Genomic DNA, 16,136 nt, shown 5'->3' with positions numbered 1-16,136 from the left:
GGAAATTATGGTATTAAATAGTTTGAGAACCAAAACTTTCGTTTTTAGCTAATTTTTTACATTTTGAAAAACATTGCTAACTTTGATCAGCTGTATCTCTATATTAGGTTTAAAAATTAGTTCTATCAACTAAATTTTAGAAAATTTTATGTTTTACAACTTTGTTAAGCCCTATAGAAGACGTATAGAACACAAAAAATGATTATTTTATGAGATATAAATGAAAATCTAGGTACTTATATGTTCATTATATTTTTTTTTTTTTGTCCTTACATAGTTACATGACAATAACTAATTTAGTACAACTAAAAATATAAGATAATTAAACTTTAAACTAAAAGTCCGCACTAATATGCTCGCATAAAATTATGAGAATTACATTTTTAGCTATGGCACAGGATGTACAGTCAGTGGCGCAACTAGAGCTGAAATATTATGGGGGGCTGTAGCCCCTTATATGAAAAGTACCCCGTGGGGACCATGCCCTAACACCACCATATTTGTTCACTTAAAAATATAAAAAAATCATACAAACAAAATCAAATATTTATTTACTCAGGTATTTAATTATACCTTATTTTTTAATATTTAAATTATAATTTTCAAACATTAACAATATTTTTTGCTTCATATTTTTATATATATAGATATTATAATATATCCCGAAATAAAATATTACATGTCCTAATAATATTTTAACGATATGTAAATAATAATAATTATTATTATTAGAAGTAGATTTTACAAGTTTTACTTAATATAGGTAGATACAATATTTAAAAGATTATAAAATAAAAATATTTCGAATGATCGATACCTACATCAAATATACAAATAGTTAATGAATGTAAACCTAATCAGTAATCTTTTAAAAGAACTATTAACATAAGTTTTTTGACATCGTAATATAAAACAAAACAATATTACTGTTAATTTTTGATTATTATTTTAATGTTTTTAATGAAAAGTATACCTAAGTATAATCATATATTTGTAATTAAATATTAATAATGTAATAATTACACTAATTATGTTTTAAAAATGCCATGTGGTTGTCAGCAGTATTGTACTAGTGTCTGGGGGTTATTTTTCCTAGGGTCGGTGATTTTTTTCAGGGGATTTTTATTCCGCTATTACCTATCTCTATGTTATAGTTCAGTACATAGGTGAATTGTTTCCTTGAAACGAATACAATCATACAGCTTATGATATTTACCATATTTATCATAGGCAATATAAGAAAAAGTTTAAATTAAAATTAAAAAATAAAATAATTAAATTTTTTCAAAAAAAAAAAAAATAAGAATTTACAGTTTAATTTTTATTGATTTGTTAATATTTTAGGAAAGAATTAAATAATTCATTTAGATAGGGCTATTACAGGTTTTGGGGAGGCTAAGCCCCTAGACCCCCCCCCCCCATAGTTGCGCTTATGAGTACATTAAACACGTGTTAATGAAGTTTGAAGCCGTGCATATGATGCACTCAATATAATTTAAGGAAAACCTTCATTCATTAAATTATCTTTAAAAAGAAACTTTTCAGAATTAGTAATTGATTGCTAATTAAGAATTTTTATCTATTAAATGTAAAACAACTAGGTACATAGTGCATATCAGTATGTCACTATACTAGACATTTTGACTAATTTTTTTTTTTTTTTGTCAGAATACGTCAAATAGTTCGTTTAAACATAATTGTACTAGATATCTAGATATAAGCAAACTAATACATTAATTTTGATTCTGAAATATAGAACAGAATTCGGATAACTCTTTTAATGTTGGCATTAAATTGGCAATACAATTATAAATTAATATTCAATTAATACAACATTTAAATTATGTAAAAACTATTAACGAAAAGAAATAAATTATTAATAACTCAAGTCTTAACCAAATAATATTTGTATTAATCTTATCATTAACTTATTATATATTACTTTAAAAATTATTATGATAAATTAACTTCTTAACATAAGTGTGTAGTGAGCAACAAGCTTAGCTGTACAACTTGTCTTCATAACAAGCTTAGCTTTCAGAGCCGATAATTTAATATTGTTAATTATATATTTAAAATAGATTAACAAAATATAAGAGTATAACATATAGATATAAAGCTATATATGTAGTATTGGTGAAACACATATAAGAATACTAAATTTCATAATTATATGCACTCTAAATAAAAAAGCATATAAATATTTTATTCAAAAAATGTTATACAGCCCCTTAAACAGTCAAGAGACACAACACATACTACAGTATTTATTATATGTATTAGTTTATTTGGAAAAATCAAACAAATAGTTTTTAAAACATTCAAGATTATACTGTGTTTTACAAGTTTAATAGATTTTACTGTACATCTCTAACTACATGGGCGTGAGCAGTTTCAGATGAGTTGCAGTAAAAATATTTGGGCTCTCATTACTCATTAGACCAATATAAAACTCAGTCAACTACAAACGTCGATTAACACGATTGTAGCTTAAGTTAGTTGAGTAAAATATTATAGTAGAAAAAAAATTAATTATAATCCTAAATTGTATATGTACACAAGAGTTAGTTATATCATAATGTAGTAAACAAATTCATTATAAATATCATATTTTTGATAAATATATCAACTAATGGTATGTTCAAAATACAGTTATGTTTTCAAATACAATACACTTATTTGAAAAAAAATACTCTAGGTTTTATATTTAACCTAATCTAATACTTTAAAGTTAAGTCTGTTTAGTCAGTTAAATACTATACTGCCACACCCAAGTAAATAATAGGTAATAATAAATGGAAAACAGGTTTTAAATAATTTGTATAGTTAAATTTACTTTTTACTTATAATAATATAAAATACCTAATATACTGTATATTAATAGTAGGTACAATTTAGTTGATTAAAATCATAGGTTTTCAATAATGTATATATATATTATATATATGATTATGTGTTTGTTTTTATAATGTATTATAAACAAATTACATTATCATCGATTAGATAAATTTTTTTTTAATTTTAAACTAAATTATTTTCATAGTGATAAATGCATAGATATAGGCTCATTTTTTATGTTTAGGTACAGAAAAAACCTTCAAAAATTCAATGGTTAAATATATAAATTTCAAATGATAGTTTATATTAGTGTTGAAACATCCCAAATTTTTATAACTCTGTCTTGACCTACTGTCACGACACATTTTCGTTGTAAATCCATTGTAATTGACATTACACTGTGCTTAGTATCATGGAATGTTGCAAGTGGTGTATGACTAAAAATAAATAAATTTGTTAAAACAGATATTATATAAAAATCAAAATCAAACTTACTCTATATTACTGCTGCAGAATTTACAGACTCTTACTGGAAGCTCAAATCCCATGGATGGTATGGTAGATTGTTCTTGGCTACATTTATCACAAAGAGCACGGCCACATGCCCTACAATGATGTTGCCTTGATCCAAATTGTTTGCGTTCAAATATTCCAGTGATGTTCCATAAAAATGGTCGGCTACAAGATTCGCAGTTATCTGATTCAGCCCAAGGAGGTGTCTAGATAGGAATTTAAAAAGTAATAATAATTAAATGAATAGAAAAAAACTGTAATAAAAACTTTAAAAATTATTATCTAATGATATTAATATATAATAATATGCAAAATTAATATAATTTAGTCCAAACCAAATTAATGAATAAATATTAAAAAATGAATTGTTATCTTTAGTGTTTGAAATTAAATTATGAGGCTTATCAATTCCAGTGTTAGGTGGCAAAAGTAATTAAGTTACTTTATTAGTAACGCATTATGTCATTTCATTAGAATTGTTTCCATGTAACAAAAATAAAATGGACATTTCTTTTGATAAAAAATTCCAATATCCCGTTTCCACTTGTTTCGAGTATTGGGAATACAAATAATAATAATATACATGTAGGTATAAAAATAAATATGAATATATATTTGATTTAAAATTTTCATAATTCAGTTTTCAATGGTTTGACTATAAAAATTACTAGAAAATTTATTTAAAAAATTATAGTTTTAATTTACTTTACTCAAAATGTATAAAATGTTTCCTATAAACAGGTCAAATAGACTGGTGTTATTATTTTTTTATAAGTTATAACAAAAATTCGTTTTATAGTTAAATATTAATAATTAGGTATTGTTTTATGTTATAATATGTTTAAAATTGTCAAGTGTTTAATATTTGTAAAACATTTTTAGAATACGTTTTATAAATTATACCTATATAGTATTTTTACTTTTAGTTGCTTATCAAATGACAATTTTTAAAAGAAATTAAGAAATTAAAGAAATACATAATATGAATGGTTTTTTTTTTTTGAAACATGGAAGCATTGTAGTTACTACTTTTTAGATTAAAAAATAAAGAAATTTCATTACTTTTTAAAAGTAACATACCCAACAACATTCAATTAAAAAAAAAAAAAAAAACAAAACACTACAGTTGTGATGGCGAAATAATAATAATAATAATATTACATAGTAGAATAACAATTTCATACTAGGTATATAAATAAATATTATAAAATATATATTTTGTTTTCATTTATGAACACTATTCAAAATATACTTTAAAAACTTACTTCTTTTCTTTCTGCATTTAAATCCCAAAATACCAAGACAGAATCTTCGCCTGCAGATATTAATTGGTTTTTAGGCGATACAAAGGCCAAGGATGTTACTCGATTACTAAAAATAAAAAGTTGAGTAGTTTTTTTTAAAATTGTACTTGCAATTATTTTATTAAAATACAATCATTAATTATCACACACTATAAGTAATGATAATATAACTTAAAATTGTATTTTGATATTAAAAATGCATACGTATGACCATGAAGTTCATAAGCTGTGCCATGACCTCCACCAATATCCCAAATTATAATCAAACGATCATGTCCAGCTGAGAACAAACGCCTTGTAGATGAATCCCAAGTGAGCATCTCAATACATGCAGTATGGCCAGTCAATGTGGTTACAACTTGTAACCCATCAGCTTTTATGTTCAACATTGTAATATTTCCAGAGTAATCTCCAACAAATGCATGAGCTGATTCAGCATCATATCTGATGTTAGGCAATGTAAGTCAAATTTACTAATATATTCTATATAATATACAAAATAGTTATTAACATTATTATAATATTATTAACACATAAAAATGATTTAACAAGATTGTGTTAATCATGATATACTATTAAATTATCAAACATAACTATATTCATATAAAAAATAACAGAGTTATTTTATTTACATAGCTACTAAACATTTATTGAATATGGTAAGTTTTAATTCAAAGGATACTCCAGAGATGTACACCACGCTGCACACACAAAAGGAGGACCAATTGGATTGCCATTTTTAGCATTATGATATTGAAATCTTTTATCACGAGATGTACTTAAAATCCATTGTTCCACCGTACCATCTATGGACACCTCAGTCCAGATCATTCCAGTTATACGGCCATAATGAGCTAAAATATCACCTATGGGCTCCATACGGTTGAAATCCTCTTCTAAAATATATTCCTAACCAAATAAAATAACTCATTTTTAATAATTTTCTGTTTATAATCAATAACGAAAAAATAAATAATTTAAAAATAAACAAGTGAACTCAACAAATGTGTAATACATAAATAGAAAATAATTTATTACAATTTATTTAATTTATTTAACTATTTGAAACAATAAAATAAACTATTATAAAAAATATTATGTTAAACTTACTGATATGGTTCCATTTTCTTGTCCAACAAATAATTGTCTAGATATTGGTCGATAAAATAAATCGACAGCAGGAGAAGGCAAGTAATTGCATATACTTGGCCAATATTGACCTGAATCTCTTTTTAACCATACTCTAACAGATCTGAAAATACCAAAAATAATTTAATTGAGACATAAAGAAAATTTTTATTTAAAAATCATATGTAAATATATCTATAGATTTCCTTTTAAAAAGGTATCTACTGTAATTTTTATTTTATTAATAATATTATTCTTAATGTTAATATAAACGATAATTCAATGAAAATTTAAAAAAAATTCATAAATACATTGTTATTGAATAATAATCAAGCATTTATATTTAATATTTTTAATCCAAATGTTAAGTTCTTGAAAAAATATCAACACACATTGTTTTTACATAGGTATATTTTTATATAAATTTAAATTAATATTAAAATTGATACCAATTAATGAGTTTTCTTTTTTAATTAATTCACAAATCTTTATAGGAAACAAAGATGGAAATGAATATAAAAGGAAAGAGAGGGAGAGGATGGCTGAAGAAGAGAATAGATTAACAGAATATAAATGTCACGAAAATACTCGATATGTATAAAGAAGAGGTAGAAGAAAGAGGGCCATGGAGGTGTAGAAAAAGGGTGGCTGACCCCTAATAGTTTGGAGTGAAGAAGAAGAAAGTCTATGCAATAAGCAAACATGGTAATTTTTCTGATTCTATTACGTTAAAAAGAGTTTTGAGGAAATCTTTATTAGATTAATTCACTCTAGTATTAAAGCTAACAACACAAGATTGGTTTAGTGAAATAAAAATGTGCCATGTTGTATAATGTGTGTCAAAGAAAGAAAATAAGTTGACATCCTCATAAGTCAGTAATGATAAAGTATGGAGGTAATAGGATAAAATAAGCGACAAAATAAGCTAAACAAAGTGTCTCTTCAAGTGCGACCCACTTTCAAATTTTTCGTGTACAATATTTTTGTGCTTAAACAATTTTATACAATGTGTGACTTATGTAGTGATCATCTTTTTAAAAATTTAAAAATTCTTTAAAAAAAGTAAAAATAAGAATAATAGCAGTTATTTGTCTATATTATTAAGTACACATTTTTAATTCCTAGAATATTATTAATGGAGCATATTAATTTAAGCTATATCATCTGACTAATCTTATCGCCATATCTTTATATTACTTTTGTTAACCAGAAGCCAATTATTAGAAAGAATGAATTTCTTAAGAACAATATTATAGTGTCAAGTTTAAAGTTGAATATTTTAATATTACTATTATGTTTATAGATCTTACAGGTGTGTTGGATATAATCCAAATATTATAATGGTGTCAGACTCCGTATATTCCTTCACCGCTATATATATATTGATGTACATTATTACAATATTTCTATAATGTTTTATTTGGGTACAAAATAAAAATAATAATAAAAAGAATTAAAAATTTTAGTTTTAATGCTTGATTCTTTTTAAATTTATCAAGGCTCCACCCTTACACTCGTAACAAATTTTTTAATTTCTATACATTTATTTTAATTAATTCAATCAACTCTAGTCGCTACAATTAAAAACATCTAAAAATATCTAAGTACACATATGATATTATTGTTAGTATTTACTCATCTACAGCATCTACATAAATAACAAACCAAAAAAAAATAGAACAAAGTGAATTTACAAATTATATTAATTTAAATACCTGTGGTTTTAATTAATGAATTTAAAATATTTTTATTCAGTAAAAATCTTAATTATTTTGAAAAAAAAGAAATATATATCTTACTATGTCTACTGTAGGTATCAGATCAAATATTAATAAGTTATGGACTGGTGTTAACGTTATTGTTATAATATATTCTACAGGTAGTTAGTTTGTGTAATTCCTATATTCATCTAGGTATACATGCAAGATTTTTAAGGAATAAATCAGAGTATATCAATTCATATCATTTCAATAAGGATTGTTCAAGAAGTTACATGTGCGGTATACTGGCGGAACTGGTATCAGATTCTGACTTAGATATGAGTCGGTATGTAACGGCTATGTGCCAATACGTATTGAATTTATCATGAAAATCTTGATACTCTTTAATGAACCACTTATTCATTAGTACTTAGTAGATATAATATTTAATGTACTATCAAATAAAATCTTAACCAAACTTAATTTAAAATAATATTACCGATCGCTTGAAACACTAATGACACCATCGGTTTCAGGAATAATGATGGCTTTGTTTACATTGTCACTGCATCCTTCAAGTTTAGCCAGTAATACAGGCTTGCGGTTTGAATTGAATTTATCGTTGCTTGAGCTTGGCCCAGGTTTGATTTGAGCTGCCATTTTTCAATTTCACAGTATTCACAAATATGATTGAATTTCGATAAAAACCAATATTGAACCACACTTACTACGTGACGAAAATTCTTATTATCTCAAAATACACACATTAATAGGCAAATTAAATACAAATATTCAAGAATTTGGTTTACTTAACATTATAAACGCATACAAAATCAAAGAATTACAACAGATTATTGTGTTTTATGTTCTTATCAACGTTGATAAAAACGGTCCCAGAATTTTCAACTTATCATATCGTTCAAACAAACGTTTCATACAGAGTGATTTTTTTTTTGTTAATTACGGAAAAAGGTAATTATTTTCCAGATATTAGACGATTGACAATTCCAAAAATGTCCTATTAATTTATCTACATTTAGTTTTTAATTTTTAAGGACATAATAATAATATTCTCTTAAAATTCTTTGAAGCAAAAAATTAATAAAATCTCATATTTAGTGACGACGATAGACAAAATTTCACTCTGTATACCAGTTGAGCATCGAAGGGGGCGGCTCCGAGTTCAGCCGGGCTAAGCTCGTCCCCTCTGTAATTTGTAGTCTTGCTGGCGTTCGGCGTTGTAGCATTGTACCGAACAACTGAATGATTATCATGACAAATTTAATTTAATTTCTCATGACTCATTGTGCTGATACTCATGACAAAATATCGAGCCATAGACGTATTTCAACAACAATACGTACTTCGTATTTAAATATTGCTTGCGCATCTTTACACTTTTAATGTGTTATGTTCTCCGATCTTCTTTGAAACCGATTATGAGAACGTAACACAAAGTAAAAAGTGTTAAGTAGGGGAGGGGGGAAATGCATATTACACATTTTGCTGACATTACTAGTTACTACATTAGTGTCTAGTGACACACCTATATGCTTTGTCATGAGATATACAATTTAGTACTTACTACTTTTTTTTAAGTATTAGGTAATTAAAATATTTAAACCGAGCATTATTTTACTTCATCAGCCTACTAGCCGTCTAGCTAGGAAAAAAAAATAATGCATAATTTATTATGTGTTAGTAGACTGTAGATAGTAGGTACTTTCTATCATAATTTATATTATAGTTTTTGAATACTCTAATAGTATTAATAATACTTATGTACTAAACAAAATTAATCGCTCCATACAAAATTATCCTGATTACCGGGTCATGCCTACTAAGACCAGACATCCCACATTTGGGGGCATTATATATTTGTATCGCTTTTGTCCTTCATTACAAAAATTCAATACTTCAATTTTTATGAAAATAAATTGTTAACTATATATACGGGCCTGAGTCTATGGTTAATGATTATGGACCTATTGTAGTTATAAAATTTTCACCATTGAAGTAGTGACCGCTGACTATTATCATAATTCAATCTCAAACTAATATAATTATATTATAAATGCTTATGCATACCTACTAAGATTTATAAAAAGTAGTACCTATTCAAATTGTATTAATTGTATATAACAGTAACACTAATTAATGAAATAATTAAGTAGTAAATGTCTTGGATAATATTATCCAATAAATAATAAGTAAAGACTAATAATAATCAGTAATTGTTAATAACTTTAAAAAAACGTGCCCCTTTTGGATATGAAAATTATGGTCACACAATTAATGCCTATATCATCAGTTTATCCAACAAATAATTGAATTGAGAAAAGTTGTATACTATTTACTAGCTTACTACAGTTATTCAATTAAACAGTCCTCAATTAATTGGTATAAAAAAAAAATATATATATATACCTACCTGGCTACCTCTGTAAATGTAATAAATCTATACCTAATAGATTGAAATTGTTATTAAGATACACATTTACGTATAATTTACAGTGTATTAATGTATCAAGATTAATACTTTAATTGGTTTTTACTTTTTAATATCACAATTTATTGTATCAAACAGCTTTTTTTTTTTAACTAAAAATGATTTCTTTATTAGCCAATATACCACAGATTAGCTTAGTATACAGTAACCTATCACCACTGGAAATATTAATTGAGCTGGTATGATGAATAGGGTACCTATAACATAAAATTAACAACACTAACGTGACGTGTGGACTATACTAGTATAAAAACAATAAATTATTACAGACATTAAGTATTTTTGGTATAATTTATTTGATTTAAATAAAACCCTTACACTCATTAGACGTCTGCATTATTTAAATAAAATTTTATTGGGATAAAACATTTATAAATATGTAAATTTGACCTACTAGAAACCAACTACTGTAATGTACAATTTAATTATATGCAATATGTCTTTACAGGTTTGTAAATGTATTAAACATCTTCATTTTTAATGAGGTTTCATTAATGACTTACATATTATAGATAAAAGAGTGTATACATTTATATTGCTCAACTTAGAGTAAAAAAAAAAAGGATAATCTTTATATAAATATGTTATTGAAATTTAAATATGTATAAGAAATTTTTAAATAAGTCTATACATATTTATATGATATAAATATCAACATAGTACCTAATACTGTATTTTATTAAAACATTTAAGTATAAATAATAAATCAACACACATATTTGGTAGTCAATAATATAATATTAGGTAATATGCCTTTAAATCAATCATACATCTAATTCATAATAGTCATGGTAGATCACACATGACATAACAAATACTACATTTGTGTACTTACAGAAAATTAAAATAATAACTAGTCATTCTGATAATATTATTTCTTTTTTTTCACAAGATAACTATTTGGTGAACTACTTCCATTAAGTAACAAGGCAAAAACAATTTTACGTGTATTATAGAATTTTAGTTTAATAATAATTAAATGTAATAGTGTATATAATATAGTATAAAATATATAGTACCATGTTGCACTCAAAAAATTAAAAAATTGAATTATAATAGCCATTAAGATTAAAAATGAAAATGTTGGTATCTATAGATTTATTATCAAACATAATTAATTATATTAAGATTATGAGCTCCAATATTTATTGAGTCATTTCAAGCTCATTTTAAATATGCATTGATTATATTAGATACTATTTCCAACCGATCATCACAATCAAATGCTTCAAATTAATAAAACTACAAACAAAATATCTAGTTTTCTTTCTAATCTTGCCAAATAAAATATATACAAATAACAATTACATCAGTCACTAAAATTAACACTAGATGAATAGCAAATCAATTAATCAAATAAACATAAGATTAGAATATCCCTATAACTGATAATTTTACAATAGAATAATGTATATAAATTATATTTTATAATTTTCATTATAAAGACTAATTTATTTTTGCCAACTATTATTTTAAACTAGATGATTTAATAAATTGTTTTAATCAAAACTATGACAGAAGTTCTATTGAAAATGAATTCAATTAACAAACTTAAAATTGTGTTAATCAAATATCTGTTACACACATAAAAATTGTTTTTTTAAATTATAACTCAATAAATTTCAACAGGTCTGGACTCCAAACAAGTTAATATAGTTTTTATCAATCAAAAGACTTATAACTGTGTATCTAAAAAACTATTATGAACATTTATTTTTGCAAACATTTTATTTTGGTAAACATTTTTAGGAATGAAATACGTTTTTGCCCATTTCTTTAATTTTATCTCTTGATGTAATCAGACTGAATGCTGTAGCAAGACTGAATCCAATTAAACCACCAATACCACATCTTCTAAGACCACCTGAAATATTATTATATAACAATATAAGTTTAATAATTATGAAATATATAATAAAATATAAATAAAGTTTATTGCAATTAAAAATAACAATTGTGCTGTAATTATTTCTGTTATTGAAAAAGTCATAACTGATTTATAAACAAAAGTTATGAAGCATGGATTCACTTTGTAAAATTATTTTCCATCTCTACTTTAAAATACTAAATTTATAAGAGACAGTAACAATTAAAAATATTAAAACTGAATATATATTTTAATCAAAGAATATAAAATATAACAAAAGTTTATTATTATTTTCACTTTTTAATTTATATAGTTTAGATTCTGAGCAGAATCTTTTTGTTATTTATAATGAATATCTTATCTAGTACTTTTCACTGAGAACATTTGTGTGGAATACCTTCAGTGTTTGATTTATTCAAAAATAAAGTTTATTTTTTCATTAAAAAGTATTGTTGAAAATTCACAATTAAAATTACAACATAATCTAACTGCCTATATAAAAGTGAAATGAAAATCTTTGTACAGGGTTAACTCTGGAATATCTTATCAGATCTTCTTGATTTTTTTATTTAAAGCGAAACAGTATATCGCGGAGAAGAAAATTTTAAGAAAATCCACTGAAAAAGTAGGAAATCTGGATGTCAAAAATACAAGTGGCGCCAGAAAAAAACAATAAAATAAAAATTTAGTTTATTGTTGCAGATTAAAATAATAATAGTAGATTTTATATTGATTGCTATAGGTTAATCGGGCATGTTTGTATTATTATTTTTTGTCAATATATAATGTATATATATAAATGAATGTTTGTGTGCAGATTAGACCTCTGGGAAGATGATAGGATAATTTAAAAAGAGTTAAATTTGGTTTTTTTTTTTATAGTACGATTTTAGTACGGTTAGGATTATGTATTAAGCCATCGTATTTTATCAAACTTGGTATAACTTTGATACATTAGAGTTAAATCATACACTTACGTACAAACAGCACGGGATCCGCGATCTACTGCAGGTAGATTGCCTACCTGATAATATACGGCTGTGAATCAGAATTTTTATCGGGCAACAGAAAAGTTAAGATAAATTTGGAACCCCATACACCAAATATTAAATAACGAATTTAACAAAGTTTGAGTCATATAGAGTTGGCTCATTTAATGGGCAACAAAGTGCACGGGATCAGCTAGTATTTATATAGATACTAACTTGTAGCTTTGTATAAAAGTCCAGTGCTTGTTCCTGCTACGATTGTATTAAGCTCATCTTCACATCCCCGGGTTTTTTCTAATATGATACCGAAGATACTATAGTATACAGATAATGTTCCAAATGTATTAGACAAACGTGCTCCATTTTTAAAAACACTATTTAAGATTCTGCAAATGAATATAACAATATTAGGTACTTTCTAATTAATAAATTAATAAATTAATAAATCATAACATTAATAAATATTACTGTGTTCTATTGTATGTACTAGTTTGATTTTCCATGGATGTCATTTTTATACCACTGTATATTCCACGTATGCCACCAATTGTAGCACCAATCAAACATGATGTACCGATTTCTGTAAATGACAATTCAAAACGCCCACGTTGTTTGGAACCAGCTCCTTCCAGAAATATATATTCTGGCTGAGATGACTGAGGTAGAAGTTGAGGGTCATAGTTCAAATATGGAGATGGAACTGATGGAAAACTGGTTAACATTCCTCTATTGGCTAATCCAAAAGTAATAGAAAATATCGTGAATTAATAATTTAATATTATAAATATTATTGTACAAAATATATATTTATTTTTTTTGTTTATTATATTTAAAATGTATCAGAATATTAACGGACTTACAAGTTTTATAACAACAATATTAACATTTAGTATTAAACAGTGTTAGGTAAATTACTTTTACAAAAAGTAATGAAATTACGTTACTCGTTACTTCAAATATTTTTATTTAAATTACATTTGCATTACTTAAAATTATTTTTATCACGTTACATTACTTTTTCATTAATACAGTAGTGCATTACAAATAACGACAATAACGTCCTTTTTTTTTTTAACCATATTCAATTCATATGATTCAAAAATTATGTATATATTTTACAATCATAGACCTAGTGATAATAGACCTATTTCAGTATTATGTACCTACAAATGTACAATCATCTCAGCTATATAGGTACCAAGTCATAAATCATAATTAATTTTTATTAAATATTATTTTTAAACCGAACTCTTTTCTTTCTGCTAATTAAGTGATAACTTTTATTCCAGGAGTGTTTAGTAATATTGTTAACTATTATCGGAATCAAAAATAAATATAATTGATTTTTAATTTTTCTGGGATATCCTTTACCTGTAATACATTCAAAACTATTATTTTAATAACGTGGAAAATAACACGTTAGTGCGCTACTTCATAGAAATTACTTTTCAAAAGTAATTTTGTTACAATTGCGTTACTTTAAGTAAAAGGCAATGAAATTACTGCTGCATTACTGAAAAAGTAATTGCGTTACAGTAATTTGTAATTTGCGTTACGTTACTACACAACACTGATGTTATAATATAACGTACAACATTTATGTAATTAGTGATATTGATATGATGTAATGTATACAAAACAATCGGGATTACGGTTTCAGATATTATACAATGTAACAGGGGAATTTTAATGAAGGAATTTTAATCGCATTACTAGGTCAATCAATATGATGGAAGAAATATTGGTATGTTTTGGCTAAAATAACTGTTCACCGATCTCCGGCGAACAAATACTGGTAACTGTCAACATTTGATAGTAATGAGACGGATAGTTTATATATAGATTAGATTCCACGTATTTATTTCCATTAGTAACTTCTATGGGCATACTAAAAATATTGATATAAACAAAATAATTTGAAGCCAATGGTTCCCAAAACAACAGTAATGTGAGCGAAATGCTCAGTGTCACCAACGACGGGTTAAATTACGGTCAGTAGAGAGATTAAATGGTTTAATGTTTTGAATTTGGTCAATATTTTTGAATTTGGAGTACTGGATGTTGGTTGGGCGGCTGTTATGCTGGTATAATGATGGGCCGGACAAAAGTGAATTGAATACGTGATAATGTAAATTAAATTAAATTAGGCAATACAGTTTTAATTGTAATCAACAATAGCTACCATAAATAAATATAGGTACGACTTATTTATCATTAATAGCACACCACAATTGAATTGTTTTTATATTTGTTTTTATGACATTATACACAAGCTAGGGAAAATATATTTAATTGTAGGACAAACAAATTTTTCTTGGAGTTGATTGGTACAGATAAGAATGTTATTTTTTTTTCATGTGATATTAGTTCAGCTCTAATATTGGTCCATAAAAACTGAGGTATCTGTTGTACCTATATGTAGAGTAAGAATAAATAAAATTGAAAGTCAAATACAACAAATCAACATATAATGACACGAAAAACTACAAAGTATCATTAGAATTTCAATGAAACATAACACGTTGGTAGGTCAAAGAAAAAATTATATATATATATATATATATGTATATACCAATATACACATAATATACATATTATGTCTTAGTCAACCTGTGTAATTATTATAATCTAAAAAAGTTATTATTGATGGAAGTGTTTAATTGAAGAAAAATCATGAAAGATTATTGCAATAATATAACACAAAGGACAACGAAACTAGTATTACCAAGTACCTATTTAAAAAATATCAAACTAAATACCTTTATCGTCGCCCTCTAAACTGAACATTTTCTTTTCTGAAGGTGGTAAATAACTGTTCATAAATATTTGATTCTTCAAGAATGAAGGTTAGGTTGATGGGGTCGTATTTACTGTATTCTCCACAGTAGAAAAACTGTACAACGAAAAACACACTGTCGAAGTTAACAATTTAATATGATAAGACAGCAACTCAGTTCAGTGATTATGTTGATTTCTGTATACGTGTTTGATGCGTAAGTTGTGAGCATCAATCCCAAACCAAGTTCCCTAAATAATTGAAGATTTTGTTCATCAATGGTAAAACATGCAGCGATGTAAACTAAATGTACCTACAAGTCAACTTGTATGGAACTTATGAAAATGAAGTTTTACTAGTATAGGTATCACAGTTAAATTAATAAACAATTAAATAATATAAATTCGAGAATTAACTTACTCAAGAATTCAAGGCTACGCCGAATGCCGATCGGCGATCAAGAATGATCAGCTTTTTTTTGGTTATGTTTTATCAATTACAAATTATAATAC

General features: G+C 25.5%; 2 protein-coding genes across 5 annotated transcripts; both read right to left on the bottom strand.

Annotated features, from left to right (window-relative positions):
- Positions 1 to 1,737: 1,737 nt before the first annotated feature.
- Positions 1,738 to 8,345, bottom strand: LOC100161056 (WD repeat and FYVE domain-containing protein 2). Its single transcript, XM_001945511.5, has 7 exons — positions 7,983 to 8,345; positions 5,766 to 5,907; positions 5,338 to 5,564; positions 4,860 to 5,099; positions 4,617 to 4,722; positions 3,334 to 3,557; positions 1,738 to 3,275 (listed from the first exon to the last, which is right to left on the bottom strand). The coding sequence occupies exons 1-7, from the start codon at positions 8,141 to 8,143 to the stop codon at positions 3,140 to 3,142; spliced, it is 1,236 nt and encodes a 411-aa protein (XP_001945546.1). The 5' UTR covers positions 8,144 to 8,345; the 3' UTR covers positions 1,738 to 3,139.
- A 2,365-nt stretch (positions 8,346 to 10,710) lies between these two features.
- Positions 10,711 to 16,136, bottom strand: Timm23 (translocase of inner mitochondrial membrane 23 homolog). 4 transcript variants are annotated; one of them, NM_001204943.1, is made up of 5 exons: positions 16,045 to 16,136; positions 15,608 to 15,875; positions 13,317 to 13,581; positions 13,065 to 13,234; positions 10,711 to 11,856 (listed from the first exon to the last, which is right to left on the bottom strand). In NM_001204943.1, exons 2-5 carry the CDS (start codon positions 15,666 to 15,668, stop codon positions 11,738 to 11,740), a joined length of 615 nt encoding a protein of 204 aa, NP_001191872.1. In that variant the 5' UTR covers positions 15,669 to 15,875; positions 16,045 to 16,136; the 3' UTR covers positions 10,711 to 11,737. The 4 variants fall into 4 exon arrangements, with proteins under 4 accessions (NP_001191872.1, NP_001191873.1, XP_008183099.1 ...); NM_001204944.1 differs by having other exon boundaries at positions 15,608 to 15,741; XM_008184877.3 differs by having other exon boundaries at positions 15,942 to 16,131.

The sequence above is a fragment of the Acyrthosiphon pisum genome, chromosome X (assembly GCF_005508785.2).
Source record: "Acyrthosiphon pisum isolate AL4f chromosome X, pea_aphid_22Mar2018_4r6ur, whole genome shotgun sequence".
Taxonomy (NCBI): Eukaryota; Metazoa; Arthropoda; class Insecta; order Hemiptera; family Aphididae; genus Acyrthosiphon; species Acyrthosiphon pisum.
Note: the sequence above shows the minus strand (reverse complement) of the source record. Positions and strands in the feature narration are given on the sequence as shown.